At 48.7% G+C, this 21,249-nt stretch overlaps 8 protein-coding genes across 8 annotated transcripts; 4 read left to right on the forward strand and 4 right to left on the reverse strand.

The window, feature by feature from the left end:
* Positions 1-1,315: 1,315 nt before the first annotated feature.
* PGRI_017000 (uncharacterized protein) lies at positions 1,316-2,440 on the forward strand (the record flags this gene model as incomplete). The annotated part of the gene is made up of 2 exons (XM_040789413.1): positions 1,316-1,320; positions 1,378-2,440. The coding sequence occupies 2 exons, from the start codon at positions 1,316-1,318 to the stop codon at positions 2,438-2,440; spliced, it is 1,068 nt and encodes a 355-aa protein (XP_040646366.1).
* A 351-nt stretch (positions 2,441-2,791) lies between these two features.
* Positions 2,792-4,660, reverse strand: PGRI_017010 (uncharacterized protein; the record flags this gene model as incomplete). The annotated part of the gene is made up of 3 exons (XM_040789414.1): positions 2,792-3,238; positions 3,393-3,921; positions 3,984-4,660. 3 exons carry the CDS (start codon positions 4,658-4,660, stop codon positions 2,792-2,794), a joined length of 1,653 nt encoding a protein of 550 aa, XP_040646367.1.
* Positions 4,661-6,337: 1,677 nt separating this feature from the next.
* Positions 6,338-7,549, reverse strand: PGRI_017020 (urease accessory protein UreD; the record flags this gene model as incomplete). Its single annotated transcript, XM_040789415.1, has 1 exon — positions 6,338-7,549. One exon carries the CDS (start codon positions 7,547-7,549, stop codon positions 6,338-6,340), a length of 1,212 nt encoding a protein of 403 aa, XP_040646368.1.
* Positions 7,550-8,922: 1,373 nt separating this feature from the next.
* On the forward strand, positions 8,923-12,520 carry PGRI_017030 (cohesin subunit IRR1; the record flags this gene model as incomplete). Its single annotated transcript, XM_040789416.1, has 2 exons — positions 8,923-9,388; positions 9,447-12,520. 2 exons carry the CDS (start codon positions 8,923-8,925, stop codon positions 12,518-12,520), a joined length of 3,540 nt encoding a protein of 1,179 aa, XP_040646369.1.
* A 1,080-nt stretch (positions 12,521-13,600) lies between these two features.
* PGRI_017040 (karyopherin alpha) lies at positions 13,601-15,524 on the reverse strand (the record flags this gene model as incomplete). The annotated part of the gene is made up of 2 exons (XM_040789417.1): positions 13,601-15,022; positions 15,288-15,524. The coding sequence occupies 2 exons, from the start codon at positions 15,522-15,524 to the stop codon at positions 13,601-13,603; spliced, it is 1,659 nt and encodes a 552-aa protein (XP_040646370.1).
* Positions 15,525-15,890: 366 nt separating this feature from the next.
* On the forward strand, positions 15,891-17,757 carry PGRI_017050 (uncharacterized protein; the record flags this gene model as incomplete). The annotated part of the gene is made up of 3 exons (XM_040789418.1): positions 15,891-16,148; positions 16,199-17,087; positions 17,138-17,757. 3 exons carry the CDS (start codon positions 15,891-15,893, stop codon positions 17,755-17,757), a joined length of 1,767 nt encoding a protein of 588 aa, XP_040646371.1.
* A 385-nt stretch (positions 17,758-18,142) lies between these two features.
* On the reverse strand, positions 18,143-19,742 carry PGRI_017060 (CCCH zinc finger protein; the record flags this gene model as incomplete). Its single annotated transcript, XM_040789419.1, has 4 exons — positions 18,143-19,014; positions 19,068-19,410; positions 19,474-19,617; positions 19,668-19,742. The coding sequence occupies 4 exons, from the start codon at positions 19,740-19,742 to the stop codon at positions 18,143-18,145; spliced, it is 1,434 nt and encodes a 477-aa protein (XP_040646372.1).
* Positions 19,743-20,182: 440 nt separating this feature from the next.
* PGRI_017070 (putative translocon-associated protein, alpha subunit) lies at positions 20,183-21,105 on the forward strand (the record flags this gene model as incomplete). Its single annotated transcript, XM_040789420.1, has 3 exons — positions 20,183-20,254; positions 20,333-20,754; positions 20,820-21,105. The coding sequence occupies 3 exons, from the start codon at positions 20,183-20,185 to the stop codon at positions 21,103-21,105; spliced, it is 780 nt and encodes a 259-aa protein (XP_040646373.1).
* Between the last annotated feature and the right edge of the window lie 144 nt (positions 21,106-21,249).

The raw sequence follows: 21,249 nt of genomic DNA on the forward strand, positions 1-21,249 counted from the left end.
TCGAAGAGCGAATAAGACAACTACAAGTCGTTTTGAACACTGATTTCGGACAAGCTCAGAGAGTGAACATCGAAGCCCTTATTCACCTATATGAGATTGGCGAGCTCGGACCACGCCAGCGAACTGATCCCCCTGTTTTCCTAGTCAATGGAGTTGGCGTTGAAAAGGACCCATAGAAAGATGAATCAGTGCCGGCTCATGCATTGAGATGGTGTGAGGTATTTAATACTGACATTATTCTGGTTTATACTAATAATATCTTTCAAGACGTTGTTCTACCAGCAGATGACCCAGCAGACTACGTACCAGGCAAATATCATATAACTTTCTCGGCTCTCCCCTAGTCGCTTTTTAAGTATTATGATATTATGAACAGCTTTGAGCTAATCATTGTGTTTTTTTTACTATCAGCCGCAATACATGGACCAATCTATGTCAGAACCCCTTCCTTTTTTGAATACGTTCCAAATGCACCAGGTATATCAATCTAAGCTATATCGATGATCACTTCGATATGGCACTTCATCTTCAAGCCCTACGAGGCTTCATCCAAATAAACACTGCCAATGGATTCTCCAGACTCTGATGTTCGTTGACATGAAAATTCTTACGTCTGCCTTTGTACCCCTTACCCCATGGTTTGAAGAGTCTGCTATTGTAAAACTAGATAGCCCAGATGCCAGGATCAGCTATGCGTGACTATTTATTTTTCTCTACCACTCACTACGCCCGGAAATACCTAGCTATATGTTATACAGAAGAAAGCTAGAATTATTCGCGATCTCCCTGAATTATCTCTCTTTTTTCATATTTTTATTAGCAGAATGCTACCTCTTATCTAATTTAAATAGCATTTTACAGCCATGCTTTTATTCTCTATATATTCAGTAGATATACATATATTCAAGTAGATGTAACCAAGCCTTTCTAAGGTTAAAAAGTATCCAATCACCGCTTTTCAATTATCATGGCTGCCTTGGACTTTTAGTCTTCAACTATAATCCCCCCCGAGAGTTAGAACCTTTTCATGTATCTTGCATGCAGATTGCTCACGATGAACTCTTTTCACCCTTCCCAGAGTTCATCCAATCTTCAGTTTGAGCTATACACAGACTCAGATACAGAAGATTCAAAGTTCAATGTACATGTTGACTCCATTTCTGTTGACCGAGTGGGGTATTCGGCCCCCTCATGGCGTCAACTCTGGACTGCCTTGGCTTGGCCGTCAACGTCTCCCCTGAACTCATCCAAGCGTAAGCGATCTTGTCGCTCATATTTGAATGGTCTATGGCGTGCGATCATCGGAATATTCATCATGTTGTGAGTTTCAACTATATAGGCTGTGATGAAGACCCACTGACTGATTACTGATAACAGAGGTATCATCCAGTTCATCTCCATCGCCTGTGGTATCGTCCTTTCATTTTTCCCGGATGAATACGACCGCGCAGTTCATAATTGGCTAGATAGCGCCGACAGCGCAAGTACTGCAAACGACACGCGCTGGCCCACTGATATCTCGCGCGATATCATCCCCGTTGGCTGTCACTCTCACAATGATTACTGGCGCCGGGTACCACTATACTCCGCACTGCAAGCAGGATGCATAGGCGTCGAAGCCGATGTCTGGCTCTTTGATGACGAGCTTTACGTCGGCCACACCAAATCGTCTCTGACAGAGCGCTTAACCTTGCAATCCATGTACATTGACCCGCTAGTAACTATCCTCGAGCGCCAGAACCCAACTACCAGATTCCACCAGCGAGGCGACGGTCCTATGCACGGCGTCTTTGAAACAGACCCGGCCCAGACCCTAATCCTCCTAATCGACTTTAAAACAGCAGGCCCGGCAACCTGGCACGCCGTCACAAAGCACCTCGCACCGCTCCGTGACCGCGGCTACCTAACCCACTTCAACGGTGACGAGGTCATTCAGCGCCCCATCACCGTCGTCGGAACGGGAAATACGCCCTTTGACCTCGTTGCCGCAAATATCACCTACCGCGATATCTTCTTCGACGCCCCGCTCGATAAGCTCGTCGACGCCGACCAACCAGATGAAGCCCAGACAGACGCAGTCCTCTTCCAACGTACAGATCTCGGCCAAGGCCAATCTGGCATGCCAGCTATTATCACTGCATCCACTTTCAACACTTCGAACAGCTTCTATGCCTCTGTGTCTTTCAAAAAGGCAATCGGCCGTCCCTGGCCTTTCCACTTCACGCAGACCCAAATGCGCCGCATCCGAGACCAGGTGCGCATTGCACACCAGCATGGCTTGAAAGTCCGCTACTGGGCACTGCCGAGTTGGCCTCGTAGTCTGCGGAATCATATCTGGCGCGTTCTTGCGCAAGAAGGTGTTGATATTCTGAATGTTGATGATCTAATCAGTGCTACTAAGGGGGACTGGAATACGCGGGTCTTCGATTGGTGGCCGTGATGGCTACATATGGACTGGGTTTCTATGTTTTCTATTTTGCTCTTTATCTTGAAATATGGGATCATAGGCGTTGGGTTTCTTCTTGATTTACGATACCTAGCCTTTTTCTTTGGCTTACTTTATTTTCGTTTATAGACTACTTGCTCCGTATTTACTAGAATATGACCTGTGAAAATAACGAAAATGACCACCTTTGACGCCAGAAATGGCCATCATACGAAATGGATCGAGGCATTCAGAATTAATGTACTTCAGACTAAATATTAGGACCGGGGATATAGCAGGCTCCAAAATCCAGGCTTAACAACATCTGCATGTCACAAAACAAAGATATATCTCTCCACCAACTCATCAGACAGCAATATTGGGAACCATTGGATCATAGTGGTCTTCATTTTCAACCCAATCCCACCAAGAACCTGCATATGGAATATCCTGAGAGGCATCACTACAACCCGCCAGGAACGGATGTGTGTAGCGATCCTTGAAGTTAGCCGCCTTGTAGAATGCTATCGTCGCCTCCTTGTCCATTCCACAAATCGGTCCACACCAGCGCGGGAGTTGGTCGAACCCGTACGGAGTGAGGATCCATTCCTTCATAGGATATTTGTAGTCGGGATTATTGATGGTTTTACTGATATCACACACGGGGATGGTCCAGACACCTTCCATGCTCGCGCCATCTGTGTAGGTATCATGGCCGGGTACGAAGATATCGCTTATACGACTGGTCAAGGTTGACCCGTCGTAGTTGTAGCCACCGACCTTGTAGGACTTGAGGGAGGATTTGATAACGTCCTGGGTAGACAACGTTAGTATGCGATGTATGGTATTCCCTGGATATACTCATGCCAAGCGCCCAACACATTCCCTGATAATAAATGAGAAGACATTGGATATTCAGGATAGTAGCGGTTCGCCAGACGACTGATAGAGAAGGGGTGTTACATACCACTGGGTTAAGCTCAGGCCAGAACGGCCCGTCGCTGCTACCTTCCTTCTTCAATATAGGAGATTGTCCCATGCGATCGGATCCCCAGGGCCGAGAAATCCATCCGTTGGGCCGTTCATTATTCCCGGCTGTCGGTTGCTCCTGTGCCTTACCACTCTGCCAGTAGTATAGGTACCAAGCGCGATTTTCTTCATCGCAATAAGTATTATCGTCGGCGTTGAGACCTCGGCCGACATCCTCGCCGTCGCCGCAGCGGCCTCCGCCGAGAATAAACACACGTTGGGTACGCCATAGGGAGTTGATCATCATTGACTTGATTATATTGATCATTGCCTGCTGAGCTTCGTCCTTTTTCAATCCTGGGTAGTTGACCCATGATCCGCCCTCGAGCATGGTACGGATATCGCCTTCCCCGTAGCCATGACCCATCATCAGCTCATTATTGCCATTGATAAAAGCTTTCGAGATTTCCGGGAATATATTTGACATGAAATGACCGAGGTCAGCCTGTGTGATACCAGTCGAATCTCTATAAATAAAAGGTTAGTATTCCAAGGCTAGTAAGAGTACATCCCTTTCGTATAGACTCACTTGGAAGTAATACCGATAATGGCTGCGCCAATTCCACCACTAATCATGGCTGAGCCTGCCCCCAAAATGACAGGTGCTGTTGCACCTATGACTGGTGCGAGAGCAGGTGCACTGAGCCCAACAACAGCAACACCAATCACAACGGCGACTAAATTCAGGATCTCTTTTAGGACCAATGCATCCCAGGAATTCTCATCGTGCCAGAAATTGAGCACTAGAGCATCGGTATCCAGGGCTGAGATGCCAGAAGTAGGACCGAACGACTGCTCTAGACCGAGCCAGAAACCGTGCAGGTTACTGATCGCCCTTGCAACATAGTACGCCTGCTCGGTACTATTGCCTAGGGAATTAAGGTCTGGGTCGCAAGTTTCGAGTCTGCAGTTGTTGGTGTCGCCAGTGTTCTGGCACGACCAGTCCTCGTCGTTAAGTGCGTATTTGCCGAATGCACCAGCGAATCCGTATTTGTTATCCGTCCGGTTTTGGGCATTCTCGGTCCACCAGTTGTTCAGCCAGGCGTCGGTGTTGGCCTTGCTCCATGCTTCTGGGGATGGATTGCTTTTGAACTGTCCGACTGCCCCACAGGTATCACCAGTATTATCTCGGATGCTGTGGGGGATGGCGGTTGCTTGGAGGACAACCGCTGCCCATGCGCCAATGCGAAGTATAGCAGAAAACATGTCGCTTGATAGTCTAGACTGAGACTATGTCTCCGACTAGATTGGATGCGAAAGATGAGTCTGGACATTTCAGAGGTATTCCGGGGGTTTATATGTCGTCCTAATTACCGCCATCAACCTTTCAGGAAAAGTAGTTTGATATAGATAAAGGAATTGGCATTATCCAGAAACGCACATAGCGCAGGAACAGACAAGGAGAATGTACCAATCATTGGTGATCAATATGCCCCGGCCGGTTGATCTGTCCAGGATTCCTCAAATACAGAAGGGATTAGTGGCTAGAAACTGTCATGCGGCCAAATCCATAGGCAGCAGGAATGGATCTCCCAGCTTCTTACCGGCTTAGGATAATGGGGAAGAATTAAGGAGTATATATAGGATCTGGTTGTACTGGCTTAGATTCTGTGTTTCTAGGTTTGACCTTTAGGTACTATCCCTTAGGGTATATCATGACTTTACCATGACTTTACTCCTTATGAGTGTGCATGATGTGTTATTTCTTCAACTAGCCAATATCAATGTTGACACCCGAATCTACAGTAGGTTGCAGCTGCAAGCCCCAAACCCCAAGCCCATGTATGCTACTACCCATGCCCTCCTGAACCTTGTTCCCGAGGACTTTCCTAATTGGGATACGCTAAGATGTCCAGGAGTAACCCGCATTTATAGGGATCGTCAACGGGCTGCCATTGGGCGTAACCCCAGCACTCCGCAAAAGCTTCAAAACTATGTACTATGTACCAACTTCCCAATTTAGTATACCTTACAGGGTACTCCGCAATATCTCAGACCCACTCAAGTGTCGTGTATATTAAGGAGATATAAAGAGTAAGAAAACAATTGGTTTGAGGGGTTTGTAGTAGTAATATTTTTACATTATAACATCACTATATAAATACACGAGAATATATCCTCCGGAATCCTTCCAATTGTCCCTAAAACAATTTATTAGGATAAAAAAGCTAGATCCTTCGAAAGAAACATTGGAACCTCCTAATTCATTTTAAGAGAGGAAGATCAGGGGAAGTCCTATCAAACTAAGGCACCGGTTTCAACACTTCCTCAGTCTTCGGTTTATTTGCCAAACGGCAGTCAATAAATACTCTAGAGGAAGCTTTCTCCCGAGTGACAATTCCTTCAGACCAGCCATGACTCAGGCGACTAAGGGCTATTCAGCTGAAAAACAAGATTTTCCTCCGTTTTAATGCGCTTAAATAGCCAAAAGTTTCGTGTTGGGCAAGTCAAGAGACAAACAAGTTCAGCACAGCTATCTCTAGGCCTTGACGTTGAGAGATATAAACAAAGCAGTAGAAAAGTTCCAAGTAGTTGACATAACGTATTGGGTTAAACCTAGGCAAAACCAACATATAGTAACAGTCATGCAGCTTTTGAGCTATACTAGTTTGTTCAAACATGAAATCAATTCATTTCAAACTATAATTTTGGTCTCTGTCGCATCCAGCGCAGCGGTAACGTTCCTTAATCTGGGATTTCCCAACATCCTTGATACCACCAGAATTGACGCCGCAATTCTTCCAATATCAGATTAAAATCAATTAAACCAAAGGACACAGTCCCCAAAGCCCAAATCAATCCGAGATTATAAAAGGCCCTCGACCAGCGGAGAGCCACATAAACACCGACACATCAATCATAGCTACTCGTAGACATCATATCTCATAGACAGCAGAGCGCCTCTTCACCGAACTCGCGAATAACACTACCCTCTTCCCGAATCAGTCCACCAAGCCAGTGCTTCGCAGTCTCAAAGTCCTTAGCACCGAACTTAACAAGCACGAAGCCAGCGCGCACACGCGCCGCCGTCCACGTAACATCACCCTTATGGCTAATCGAAGGCTCCGGCACCGACGACGGCGCATGATCCGACCAATTGCGACTGCCGATACGAGGCTGGGTCTGGAACTGTTTCAGCATGAACGAACCAAGCGCCTCGAACACAGGTCCTGATAGGATAAGCGTGCCGACGACGCCGTGTGGACGCGTGCGCTCAGCGATGATATTCAGCGGGGTTAGGCCGGCAGGCGCCTGCGGCGGCATGTCGGCGGGTTTTGCTAAGGCGGTATTGGTGCTGTGTGTTGTGTTTTCGACTTCGCCTTTGACTCCTTCTTCCACTTCGACTTCATTGGATACGGAGGTTGCGTCTACATCTCCGGATTCGTCGTCGAGGATTACAGAGTCGCGGAGGAGCAGTCGGCGTTTGCCTTTGTCATCTTCGGCCCAGACTTCGTTGCGGCCGCGCCAGAAATGGAAGTTCCAGTCTTCGCCGCGAGAGGTGCGGCCTTGTGTTACCCAGTCTAGGACGCAGACGCTACTGCGCTCGTTGCCTTTTGCTGTGGCGTCTACAGTGAAGGTTTGGACTTGCGCGTAGCGGCTGTGTTTGAAGGGGACGGAGGGGTCTGGAAGGTAGCAGAGGGCCGCTTCGCGGCCGATATTGACGTCGAGGGTTTGCTGGCTCATGTCGGAGATATGGGCGTTTGCGGGCATTTGGTCGCGGTGGCCTTTAATTACATTGGGGGCTGTGCCGGTGTTGTTTGGTGTCGTTTTGAAGATCTTGGTGCTGCCTTGTGGTGTTGTGACCACCATTCGTGTCCTGGGTTCGAGTGTGATGGATACTTCAATGTGATCACCTGGCAGGAGCCCGCCGCCATAGGTGAGGAGGTAGAGGTGGACGGGGTTGGAGGGACGTGTCTCTGAGAAGGCGGAGGAATCTGGACTTGGGACGAAGCCACCAGTGCGCGGGACTAACTTCAATGGGTATTTGTAGGTGAGGGTTGTGAGGGTAGGATTATTTGGTGGTAGGAGGGAGAGGACGACTTTGCCCTGCCCTGGCTTCGCAATGGAAGACTGAAAGGGCGAGGGAATGGGCATTGTTGGTTGTCGCATAATGTAACATGTAAGGGTGAAGAAGCTTATAGATAATAAGAAAGTCTTATAAGCAAAGCCAAGCTATGAGGGGGCGAGTTGGTATATAAACTGCCCAGCCCCGGGGAGGAATGACGATTCCTTAGTCATAACGTCCACTCAAGCGGGGAATATCGCCAAGCTCTGTTGAGTACTCCGGAGCATAAGGAGAAGAAAATAAGAAGAAAAATGGGAAGAATTGAGGTTTCTATGACAAACAGTATCTCCGCATTGGAGTTAGACCTGAGAAGATTACTTCTTGGCAATGCATCTTCGATGTCATTTGCTGATCTGCAGCGACTTATTTATAGTGTGGCAGCCTGGGCAAGTCTGGGCGGTCATGGGATATAGATCAATAGTACAACTATATGCTACTAGTACATGTATGTATAAAAGAATACTTTCGAATCAGACAGTTTTGATGTAATTCTGCAGGCAATTATTCCAACTCCGCCTCGAATAGTACGTCAGCCTAGATGCCTGATGTTTTCCTATAGCCCATAACGAGATCGTCGTAGATGGAGTACTTACTATGTAGTTCAAAGTACATAACTTCCCTTTTAGTATTAATCAGACAAATACTCAATATCATACTTGATATGTATGTAGCGTATGAACCACTATACATGGAACAAGCATTAGAGAATTGTCCTGCGTAGTCCGGTAGTCCGAAGAAACTGCGAGCATTGACAGCTACACTTGTGTCTCCAACGCACAAAGAATCTGACATCACATGAAAGACATCCAATTCCACACACACATGCTTCGTACAGGTATCATTTTGGGTTCTTCGGACGAAAGTATTAGCAGTTTGCTTTCAAGTTGCTTTTTGTTTCTTATTTTGAATGAAATTTTTTTTACTCCCTTTTCAAGTATCTCTATAATGCTACTGAGGCTTTTACGAAATATACTCTGCTAAAAATGAATCATTCTAAGGTTCCCTCGTGTACATTCAGGTTGTAGTATCCAAATAGACACCTCATTTACGAGGCACCAACAAATCACCTGATTACATAATTTAGGCAACCTCAGGCCTCAAGGCACGTTGTCGCGTCTTCCCCCACGCTGAGATCCGGTCCGTTTTCTGCCCAAGTGCTTCCGTTTGATTGACCTGCCTTAACACGGTCAGAGCACGTGTCGCAAATATTAAACGTCTGAAATTGACTTGCTCCATATTCCCCAACCTCTTATCTGCTTGGTCGTACCAGACCTGCGCGTTGCACGAGCGCGTCCCCGACCTGAACGGCAGCGACATCTGCCAACTCTGCTGAAAGCCATTGATCTGGTTAGCAGGACTATCTATCTGATTTGATATCCATATAATACACCCATTCAACACCATGGATATCGACAACCCACCCCTATCAAGCCCCAGTGGCCCGTCATCGACCCCCGCCGAAGACCGACGCAAATCCGGCCGACAAACGCGACGGCCCGAAGTATTCTCGCAGACTGCACATTCTGCCGAAGAACAAGCTGCCGGCGGCAAGCGCAAGCGAGGCGAGGCGCGTGAAGATGGCGATGAGGACGCGTCCGAGTCCGAGAGTGATGATGCCGGCGACGACGAGACCGATGAGGAGGAATTGAAAGAAAAGCGACGTGCTGCACGTCGAAACGGTGCTAAGAAATCCAAAGCCAAACCCAGAACCAAGGGATCACACGCTTCGAAGAGACCCAAGGTTGCCAGTAATGGGTTAGGGAGACAGCTCGCCTTCCGACCGGCTACCAATGGCCGACTACCCGCTGCTCGTCCCCGGAAACCGAAAGTACGACCTAGTCTCGCAGCGGGTGAACGTGGATTGTTCGGTGAGTGATAACTTTCGTTATGTATGTGGATCAACGCCGTGGCTAATACCAGAATTAGCCGAGGTGTTTGGGAAAGGCAGCAATGCCGATACAGTAGCCGCTCAGTGGTTGTCTCAATATCAGCGCAACAATGGACAGGCCATGTGTGACCTCGTGAACTTTATCTTGCGATGCACTGGTACCGATCTTGAGATCGACATTAATGAGGTGGAAGACATCGACAATGCCCCGGGCCGAATCGAAGACTTGCAGAACCTTTACCAAGCAGAAGGCATCACCGAATACCCTATCATATCCAAAGCGAAGAAGTTCAGAGCGTTCTCTGTCCTCCTCGAAGAATTCACCGTTGCCCTGATCCAGACTTTCCATGCCTCTTCTATCCTGTACACCGACGATACCCTTCTCGAAAACATTCAGATCTGGATCTCTTCGATGTCAACATCAAAATGCCGTCCATTCCGGCATACGGCGACTTTGATCTCCCTCGCGATCATGAACGCTTTATGTGATATTGCGCGTGAGGTGACGACGAGCGTATCTACCTCCAGAAAACAACTCGAAAGTGAGAAGAAGAAGAAAACGGTAAACAAGGGCCGTGTGGAAGCAATTAAAACGGCGGTGACAGAGGGCGAACAGAAGGTAGAGCGACTAGACGAGTTCTTGCAGGATGGGTTTGATACTGTATTTGTCCATCGCTACCGGGACATTGACGGTCAGATCCGTGCCGAATGTCTGACAGCACTAGGCGGATGGATTCGCACATACCGAGAGATCTTCTTTGAGGGTCAGTACCTGCGATACCTGGGATGGACTCTCGCCGATGTCGTTGCGCAGACCAGACTTGTTGCCTTGACTGAGCTCTTGAGTCTTTATGAGAACCGTGACAACCTTGCTGGTTTGCATTCATTCACTGAGCGCTTCCGGCAGCGAATCGTGGAGATTGCTGTGCAAGATGCCGATGTTTCGGTGCGGATGGCTGCGATTGAGTTGCTTAACCACCTTCGTGAAGGGGGCTTACTCGAGCCAAATGATATTGATGCCGTCGGGCGACTGGTATTTGATTTGGACCCCCGCATTCGGAAAACAGCTGGACGCTTCTTTGTTGCCAACATTCAAGATGCATACGAGTCAATCACCGAGGAAGTGGGAGAGGAGATCGCTGAGTTGCTAGCTGATGATGATGAAGACGACTATGAATCGCCTAAGCATTCATGGATCAAATTTAAATGCCTCACTGAGCTTTTCCAGGCCTACGATGCACAACAAGCCGAGCAGCAATCAGAGCCAATGTCTCGCGATACACTAGTGGGAGCGGCTGTAGAGTCGCGCTTTGCTCTCGCAACTGAGGCTGTCTACCCCCACCTCGAAGAGCTTTCTCAGTGGCCATCGTTGGCTGGTTATTTGCTTTATGATCACTCTCAAATCATTGAGACACCATCTGAGGATGACACTGCAGGAGTTGTAAAGAACATGTACAAAATGCAAGAAGGACAAGAATCTATCCTTCTGGAGGTTCTCTGTGCTGCAGTCAAGCTCCGCGTTCTCGACATCGCCAAATCTGATATCGACAAGCGCGGGCGCAAGACCAAGGCTCTGGCAGCCAAGACTTCCGAGCTCCAAGAGGAGCTTTCCCACAACCTTGCTCAGATCATCCCCGGGCTTCTCAATAAGTTCGGATCCACGCCGGAAGCTGCTTCCGCTGTTCTGAGATTGGAACACCTTGTGGACCTGGATACAATCCAGGATCTCCAAAAGGATGCTACGGCTTATACCTCATTGCTCAATGATATCAACAAGCAATTCTTGACTCATTCGGATCAAGATGTTCTGGCCGAAGCCAGTGTGGCTTTCTTGCATGCCAAGAGCTCCGAGGAGATGCGAGAGGCGCTAGAAGGCAAGGTTCAAGAGCTATGGGATGATATGGTGGAGGCACTGGCTGCCTTGTCTCGGAAGAAGGAGGTCCAGGAAGGTGGCTCAATATCCGATCCCACTCTCACCAACTTGACCAACACTGTCTCTCGAATTTCAAACCTCGCCGGTATCACAGATTGTGCCTCCATTCTCGAAACTGTCCCTAACTCACGATCGAAGTCCAAAAAGGACCATACTGAAGCCCCATTTAACACCCTTATTCATCTTGCCGAGCGTGGTCTGCGCAGCGAAGATGACGATGAGGATACCGCAAAGGCAGAAAACGAGCTGGTATCCAGCAGTATTCGGTCGTTGCTTTTCTATTTCATGTGGAAGGTGCAGGCACTGTCCACAGCCTTGAATGACGGAAAAGCCTCCTTTAGCACATCCTACTTCGAAGCACTGACAAAGAGCCGCGAAACTTTCGCCTCAACACTTGTCAACATCATGGAAACGCGCTCTGGGCTGGACGACCTCCGCTTCATAGCAACTACGACATACCTAGACCTGCAAACGCTCTTCAGCACCCTCCGCAACATCGGCCAAGGCAACGGCAACGACGAAGACGTCCTGTTCCAAACTCAAGCCCTAATCCATGAAATTGCACCTGAGACCCAAGCCCTCATTACCAAGATCCACGGCATAGCCGAGCGCACATCTGCCAAGAAGTCAAGACTCAACCTCGAGCCCGCAGACGACGACGCCCCAGCTTCAGAAGACGAGCTCGACTCCGAAGATGAAGCTAGCGACTCCGAAGACGAAGCACTCACCAACGACCGCCTGCGCAGCAGTATCGTCGCCGAACAGCGCCTCTGCGAGCTGACAGGTAAGCTCGTCCTCGCCATCATCGCGCGCATCATCGACGCCTCCGGTTCCAAGCGCGGTGCTCTAAAGAAGCGTCTCCTCCGCAATAAGACCGCTCTCGGCCACAACTACCGCGAAGTCCTGTCTTATCTGGAAGAGCGTAAGCCCCGCAGTGCCCCTCGCGCCAAGGGCAAGCAGCCTGCCAAGTCTGCTGCTTCTCCTGTCAAGGGCTTCAAATCTACTGAGCATATTGATGATGACGATGAGCATGACCTGCCTGAGCCTATTGAGGAAGATGAGGATGAGGATCTGCGTGCGCGCGGACTTGTCGAGGAAGATGTTGAACATGAGAATGGAGAGGACGAGGAACTTACCCCAGCTCCTGAGGCTGATGAGGATGAGGTGATGGGTGACTGATCTAGTTTGTTTTCCCAAGGTTATTTGACGTTAACGTGTGCCTGAACTAAATAATCTTTTTTGCCTCGTTTCATTACTTTCTTTCCCTTCTTGTTCCTTTTTTTCTGCTTTCTTTTCTCTCTTTGATGGATTATGGCTTGAATTAACTGTATCTTGCTTCTTTGCTCTCGTTTGCGTGGGTATGTCTTTTCAATCTGTATATCTTACTGCTCTTTGCTTTTGCTGCTACTTGGCTTGATCGAAATCTATTCCCCTCTAGTCTTTGCTGTAATTTCGAAATGTTGATTTGGAATTGTGGTATGGTAGGACATAATTGGGTCAGCTACGTATCACTAGTCCGTGTAGAGCTGTTACTGCCTTAGGACCCTCCCCTTATAGGTAGGTATGTAGTATTTCAACATTGAAAGGTTGGAAGTCCAGCAATCCAAGTGTTCAAAGGGAAAAAAATATAAAAACTTGTAAGATAGGAATAATACTGGGATACGACTACAGGAAGAAAAGATTGATCAAATGAAATTGGCATTTTTCCTGGCGAACTTCAAAAGTGTACCACGAACAAAACATTTTCAGGGGCATGATTTGAGCAGATTATGAGCCTACGAGCAAAATGTGCCATCATACCCTTGTTGCCAGCGAGCGAGGAAGTTCTCGCGCAGGAGACCAATGCCCCATCAAGGAACACCATAGGGGACATTAACGTAACTGGAGAAAACCGATCCTGCAAACAAATGCGCCTGTGTATGAGGATGCTAAAGGGGTGGGGGAGGGGGATACATGATGGTGAATCTTGTTTATCGTGAAATCAAAAAAAGGAAGAAGGGGGAAGTGAAATTCGTGACAAGAGAAGATGAGGGAATCAAATGGGCACCAGAAACTGTTTATACGCAACGCCAGCCTGAGAAGTAGCTTGGTCGAAGCGCACGAGAGGCGTCGAGGGCTGTATGGGAGCAATCTGGCCTCTCGGTAGCCAGTGGTGCTCCGCCCATGCGTGGATACGCTGGGCGCAGCTTCGACATTTGGGGTTGAAAAATAGGGAGGAGATACAGGGAGTGGAATAGAGCATGGGGAAAAGACAAGTCTTTACATATCCATACTATCACCGCCGTTGCCGAAGTTGAAGCCACCAGGTTGCTGCTGGCCAGTGCCGAGAGCGAATCCAGTCTGGGTCTGTTGGGGAGCAAGCTCCTCGATGTCACCACCGGCCTCATCCTCGTCAGAGAAGTACTTCTCGATGATGTTGTAGGCCTTCATGTAGATCTCCTCGTTGGCGTTGTTCTGGCAATCGTGGATCTTCTCCATGCCACCGGCCTCTTCGATGAAGAGAGCGTAGCGGTTGACGCGAGCCTCGCCGGGCTGGCCAGCCTCCTTGTCCATGTCCCCGACCTTGAGGATGTTCTCAAGACCATCGAGAGCAACCTGGATGATCTTGTTATCAGGGCAGGCCAGGAGATCACACAGGGGCTTGATGCACCCTTGCGAAACAAGGTAGCGGATCTGATCGGGCTTCTGGAGACCACCGGAAGTGGCGTTGGAGATAGCCCAGCAGGCCTCCTTGCGGGTCTTGAAGTCACCGTTGGCAAGCAAGTTGATAAGGGGAGCAATAATGCCAGCGTCGATGACTGCCTGGATCTGGCTGGAGTTGCCAGCAGTGACGTTGGAGATAGTCCAGCAAGCTTCCTTGCGGATGCCGTCCTTGGTGGAGCTCAGGAGGGAGAGCAGGGCAGGAAGAGATCCACAGTTGATGATCACCTGGGTCTGGACGTCATCACCAGTGACAATGTTACCCACGGAACGGAGGGCGGGGGTCTGAACAGAAGTAGAGGCGTGCATAAGGAGCTCCACCAGGCGACGGGGGATACCGGCCTCAATGACGGCCTGGATCTTGTCATTGGCACCATCGGACAAGTAAGAGATAGCCCAGCAAGCGTCAATCAAGACCTCGTCGTCAAGCATGTAGATGAGCTTGGCAAGGACGGGAAGGGCAGGGGCAATAGTGTTCCAGTCAGGCTGGGGGGTCTTGCCACGGCAGAAGTTGCTCAGAGTCCAGGTAGCGTTGCGGAGCATGCTGAGTTTGCGGCCATCGTTGATGAGGTTAAGGAGCGGGCGCAAAGCACCAGCACCCAGAACAAAGTCACGGCAGTGAGGGCTGTCACCGGCAATGTTTCCAAGGGCCCACACGGCCTGTTCACGAACATCGGGCTCAGGGCTGCTAAGCAACTCGACGAAGATGGGGACGGCACCAGCTTCAATGACGACCTGGGTCTGCTGAGCGGAACCGGAGGCAATGTTGGTCAAAGCCCAGGCAGACTCAAACTGAACCAGGGTGTGAGGCGAGCGAAGGAACTCGACGAAACGGGCAACGACACCGGTCTCGATAACACGCTCGATGGGGGGGTTGCGCTCCTTAGAAAGCAATTTGCGGAACTTAGTGGTGGCCTGAATCTGCTCCTCAACCTGGTCGGAGAAAACTCCCTTCACCATCTGGGGAAGCTCGACATTAAGCTGAACAATCCTTTGCGTTAGCTTGGTTTCATGTTTTTTTTTTATTGCAGTGGGGCGCGGGCTCAAAGATCCGAGTTGGAGGGGCTTCGTGGGCCATGGCAACAGGGCGGTGAAAAAAAATTCCTTGTTGATGATCGCATCATAAAAACAAAGAAATCTCAATAGCACCCAGGGAGTTGCAACCACATTATGAGCCCGTAGAAAGTCAAATGAGATATAGAATAAAACAAATCCAAAAGAATCGAAGAAAATTTTCAAGACTTACCTCACTCTCAATAGCACTGGCCTCATCATCGCTCTCAGTGGCGGCAGCCATGCCACCAACACCGATTCTACCGTCCTGGGTTTGGATACCACGTCTCTTGGCCAAGTTCTCATCACGCTTGGCCTTGCGAATCTCAACCTGCTGTTCTTCACGGCGGCGGCGGAGCTCATCGGGCTTGAACTGGTTCTTGGCCTTGAACTGCGTGCGGCGGTGTTCGGGAATATAGCGTTCCGCCATGATGAAGATTGAAAGAAGAAGACTAAGCGCGCCGGTTCGATTATGTAGGTGGTGTTGGGTGGGCGCGCTGGGGGATGGAGGGAGAGTAGGAAGAGGGAAGAGGGATATGATGTGGGGGAGAGAAGACTTCTGTGGGAGGGGAAACGATACTATCACGTGATCCCTCATGTTATTTACATCCATGGATTTGGCAACAAGCTCTTCTTAGATTTTCGGAATTCTCCTTCTTTGGATAATTACTCATAGCAATTACTCTAATATGGATGCTCATTAACAAAAACTTGCATGTTTTATGAGCTGGTTTGTGTTATCTCGTCGGGAGCTTGCAGGACGTCTTAACTCGAGCTCTTTCCATCGAAAAAAGACATGGCTTCAGGTGATCTAGTGGATATTACCACTGCTTGTTATTCACAGGGGATTTGCAATGTTCTAGGAGTGGTGGTCGATGCTCTACCAATCTTTCGGACGAGAGGTTCGTCGGCCTGCGTTACATTCACCATCAAAGACTCTGATTTTGATGCACCAACCTGGCGAGGTGGTCTCAAAGTCAAATATTTCAATGATAATGAAAGCTATCTCCCCAATGTCAAGCTTAAAGATGTAGTCCTACTACGAAACGCCCGGGTGAGTGGATTTGCATAAATGCAGCAGCATGGTAAGCTGATACGACTCAGGTGACAATTTACCAGAACAAACCAACAGTGGTTGTTTCTCAGCAATCCAGTGTGTCATGGGTTATTTTTCGACCAGAACGTTTGAGTTCCAGCCCGTTCACTATCAGTGGTCCTACTCCTCTTTTCGAGCCGAGTCTGAAGGAAAAGGACCAGGCACAGTCACTCCTGGATCGCGTATCTACCGAAGGAATCACTGTGCAACAATCCACGTCGTGCAGTACACCCACCTCTCGACAGCCTTCTCATGTTCAGGCCCCTGGTCCGGTCCCAAAATCCGGAGGGTTACCGTGTATCCCTATTCAAGATGCGAAGATTGGCAAAATGTGTCAGTTACTTGGCCAAGTTGTGAGCCTCAATACTTATGACAGCCAGAAATGTCTACTATACTTGACCGATTTTACCGAGAATGAGGATCTTGTCAACTACAAGAAACCCGGAGATGAAGATGATGAATCAGGGCCTGAAGGCGACCGATTTAATTACATACACAAAACAAAGAACTGGCCAGGCCCATGGGGAAAATTGACCATTGAGGTGGCTTTATGGGAGCCGCATGCTACTTATGCCCGACAAAACCTCAAGGCAGGTGACATCGCTTTGTTGACCTATGCCCGTATCAAGGAATGCCGTCGTGGCTTGGAAGCTGCCGTTCATGAAGACAGAAAGTACCCAGAGAAGATCCATGTTCGGAAGATGAATGGTAGCACTGATGAGCGTGTACAAGAATTGATGAGCCGTCGGACGGAATATTGGAAGATCTATGGTGAACCTAAGGCAGATACCAAAAAGGCCAAAAAAAGGAACAAGAAAGTCGAGCAGCAAAAGGAGGCCCAGAAAGAAGGCCAACTGACCATGCCAGCAGCATCACGGATCAAGTTGAACAAACACGGTGAGTCGACTATCTGCCTATGAGAAGCATGTTGGCTAATGAATGTTTAGTCAAAACAAAAAATTACACAGTGCCCAATGTCCCTCTCGAGAAGATTTTATTGGCAGAAACGCATATAAATAATGCTCCAGGGGGGGTTGTCTACCAGCTTCCCTTTCAAAATGTCCATTATCACTCCCAGGTTCGAGTGATCGACTTCTTTCCGCCAAGGGTAGAAGACTTTGCAGTTCAAACCAATATCGAGTCTAACTTCGCCTGGGAATGGCGATTTTGTCTGCTTGTGGAGGGAGTTGAGCCTAAACCTTCCAAACAACAGCCCCGAGAAGTGATGAAACTCTATGTGTGCGGTCAAGACGGTGATTTTCTTCTTGACGATGATGCATGCAATCTCCGCGATAACTTGCCGAGGCTGGAAGCAATAAAAGAGAAGCTCTTCCTCCTATGGGGAAATCTCGAGGAGGAAAAGTCGAAAGCTATGGCCTCTGGTCAACAGAGTTGGGGCCCAGTGAAGTCCTGCCCATTTGAGTGCTGCATCAAGGAATATGGCGTTCAATGCACCCATCGTAATGATCCCAATATCATGGATGTCGACGGCGAAGTGTGCACCCACCCTGGTTGTTTTGGATGGGAGAGACGGTTTGCCCTCTTCGGCACGACTATCCATACATAAATTGTACGATTCCCCAAGACTTGTAATACTGTCAACTTGAATTCAAATACCCACTAAATAAATCTTGTATGGATCCTTTATACTAATACAATTTAAAACTTCGAATAGATAGTTGAGTCTTTTGCGCCTAGAACCGTCTTTTTTTCACCCGCATAGAAGGAAAAAAAAACACAACGTGGAATTTCTCAATGACTTTATAGCAAGCCTGCTCTCATGCACCATAACTCCCGAATCGAAATTTTGATAATGTCATGGGTGCTTCCCTTTAACCCTTTCCCCGGTGAAACCTCAAACCCGTTCGCGCTGAACGCAATAGGCAATATTTTAGGACCTTGTTGCAAGATTCAGATCACACGAGGTAAGCATAAGATTGCGAGATGGCCACTCAAATTTTTGTAACTTTGACAATGTTCGTGTCAATGCCATGCGCCACGGGCTCAAAGCGACAGCTGTCACCTCGGAAGCAAGTCTTTTTACCAGGCTCGCTCTGAGGGCAACGATGACCGTAGATACACTCGACGTCATCGCATTCTAGACCAAAGCGACAGGGTGTCATGCGGGCAATGGCAGACAGAATATGCAGGTCTTGGCGGGACAATTTGCGATCATGGTCATGATAGCAATTCTCTTCATTAGGGCATTCGCCGAGCAAGAAATGATAATTGCAAAGCTTGAGCTTCTTCAGTTTGTTAAGATCGTCGCGAGGAATGCTCTTGAAGTCGAGCCGATCAACACGCTGGCCATACTTATTCCGTTCCACCGTCTTTGGAGGGGTCGTACCAGGTACTTTGGACCGAACGACTTGGAAATCAGAAGACTCGGGTTTATTTGTCACTGGAGCCAATGGAGCACCCAAATTTGACACACTAGTGCTAGTAGATGTTCGTGACAGGGGAGCAGGTGTCTGGAATTGCTGAGTTGGCGAAGGTGTGAGCAAAGTCCGCGAAGGAATTGCGCTTTTCCAGGGAGCAGCCCAAGATGGCGCACCCGCTGCACTCGTGGTATTCGTTGCACTCAATGTAATTGGAGCAATCTTTGTGGTGCGGAAGACATCTGGGAACTGGGTGATGCGATAGTCCTGCTCTCGGAAATAATCAAATTCCTTCTCGAGCGGAAGACCCTCAACCAGCGAGACTCGGCCCTTATAATTCGCACCAGAAATGAGTTCCGTCAATGACCGAGCATATTCTTCACTAGAGGGACAGCCCAGGAAGAGTTGGTGGCAATGGCAGTTGTATAAGTAAAGCTTGAAAGCCTCTTGAGGGAGCGAATCAGTAACGGGTTCTGTCATGTCAGGTCGTACCACATACCCTTGATTTTATCATGCGCTTTGCTTTTGCCAGTTCCAACGTCCACAATTTCGAAGAACGATGCACTTTCATTGAATCCACGAATAAATTCATTGATTGTGGAGGCCTCCAGGGCGATTCCACCCCGGATGTAAGTCTCCATAAGTCCCTTCACATTAAGATAGATCTTTGTCATTATCTTCGGCTCGGTGATCGTGGAAAGAATTGTTGAAACATAGCTCTGGAGGGATTTCCAGAGCTGCTTGGCCGCATTGCGTCCACCCTGTTCTCCTTGTTGTAGAAATTCGTCCTTGAATATAATCCCTTCGCCGTCTAAAAGCAATACGACGAACGGTTCACGGTCCTAGAAGGGGGAAAAATCGAGCGTTAGCTTGAGCTTAGACAACACGACCACAGCTGTGCTCACCATCATTTTCTTGACAACTGATATCTGGTCCATCAGTTCCATTTCATGCACCTGAACCTCACGATTGAACCGGGTTTCACGTTCATGGTCGAGTTTCTCTTGTTGGAAGGAATTTTCTAGGGCGGTCACACGTTGAAGGAGCTCCTATCATGAGTGTTAGAATGAATTAGGACCAAGGGAGGAATGGTTGGTACCTCAATGAAATCATTCTTCTGTTGGTCCAGAGCGCTTAGCTGACGATAGCGCTCTAAATAAGCTTGGGTCGCCATTTTTGTAGATTGAGTTATCGTTGAAGATCTGAAAAAGGTTGGAATTGCGAAGCGGATGAATGCGACTGAAGATAAGGAAGAAAGAAAAGGAAGGGAGAGAAGCAAGTTTCAAGTCTGATCAAAGCGACAGGGAAATTCCGGTTGGCAAGCGCTTGCAGGAGGTGACAATCTACAAAGCGCGTAAAGTGTTAGAATCAGCGTAATCACCAATGATTAGCACTTTACTTCATTAAATTAATTGATATAGGGAGAGAGAATTTATAGTCGTCTTTGACTTCAAATAAAAAAAAAAATCAATCTAAGACCGCGGGTGCTATCTGGCTGACTCAGCCCCCGGTTTTGCATACGTGGAGCCAAATATTCCCCTTCACTCATCTTGACTTTGTTCTCTCCACGTTTCTGTTTCTCTTTCTCTTTCTTCTCTTCCTTCCGGTTTCAAGATGACTCGCTTTGGTTTCCTCTCTCTGGCTCTACTGTCTCTCCAGGCTTTTGTTGGCACCGGCTTTGCTGCTGTATGTCTTTCGTAATTTGTCTCATGGACCACACCACGTCGTGTGACTCAATTGACTAATTGTTCGGTGAACTCCTAGGATGCTGAGAATACTGAAGCAGAGGTTCCCGCCTTGGCCGTCTCAGCTCAGGCGTCTTTCCCTGCTTCCGAGATATTCGGTATCAAGCTTGTCAACGGTCACCCTACCCAGGCACTGATCGCCATCTCCAACGATGAGCCGAACCCTATCACGGTGAACTTTGTTGGTGGTAGCCTCCGGAACCCCGATGATCAGACTCAGATTGTCCGCAACTTGACTGCTACTCGTTACGCTATCGAGGTTCCCGCTGGCGAGAAGGAGACAATCAGCTACAGTTTTGCCACCGAGATGCACCCCCAGGATCTCCTGATGACTCTTTCTGCCATTATTTCGGACAGCGAGGGCCGTTTGGTTCCTATCGTTGCCCACAATGGCACCGTTAGCATCGTGGAGGCGGATACCAGCATCTTTGACCCTCAGATGTAGGACCCCCTACCCCCGTTTACCATAGTAGTGTAAGGGCACTGGGACTAACAATTGCCATCAGCATCTTCCTCTACTTCTTCCTCCTGGCCTGTGTTTCTGGCACCGGTTACTTCTTCTACACCGTTTGGGTCGCTCCTTACTTCCCCCAGAAGCGCAAGTCCGGAAAGACCAGCGAGAAGCGCACTCAGGGTGGCTCAAAGCGCGTTGAGACCCCTGTTACCGAGGAGCCTTCCAGTGCTGCTGCAGTATCTTCTGCCAGCGCCTACAACGCTGATTGGATTCCCTCTCACCACATCAACCGCCCCGAGGCCCGCAAGGTCAAGGGCCGCTCTAAGGCCCGTGCGTAAATGCACACGCAACAGTCATGTTGCGGATGGAGGAAAGAGACAATTCTGTCCAATGTATATCATTGCCGGAGTTTTTGTCTAGTGTGAGGGCATCATTGGGTACGTGCTGGAAATGCACCGGCCCCTACTGCTTGTCGCAGGAGA

This window comes from Penicillium griseofulvum (assembly GCF_001561935.1).
Source record: "Penicillium griseofulvum strain PG3 chromosome Unknown contig_80, whole genome shotgun sequence".
Taxonomy (NCBI): domain Eukaryota; kingdom Fungi; phylum Ascomycota; class Eurotiomycetes; order Eurotiales; family Aspergillaceae; genus Penicillium; species Penicillium griseofulvum.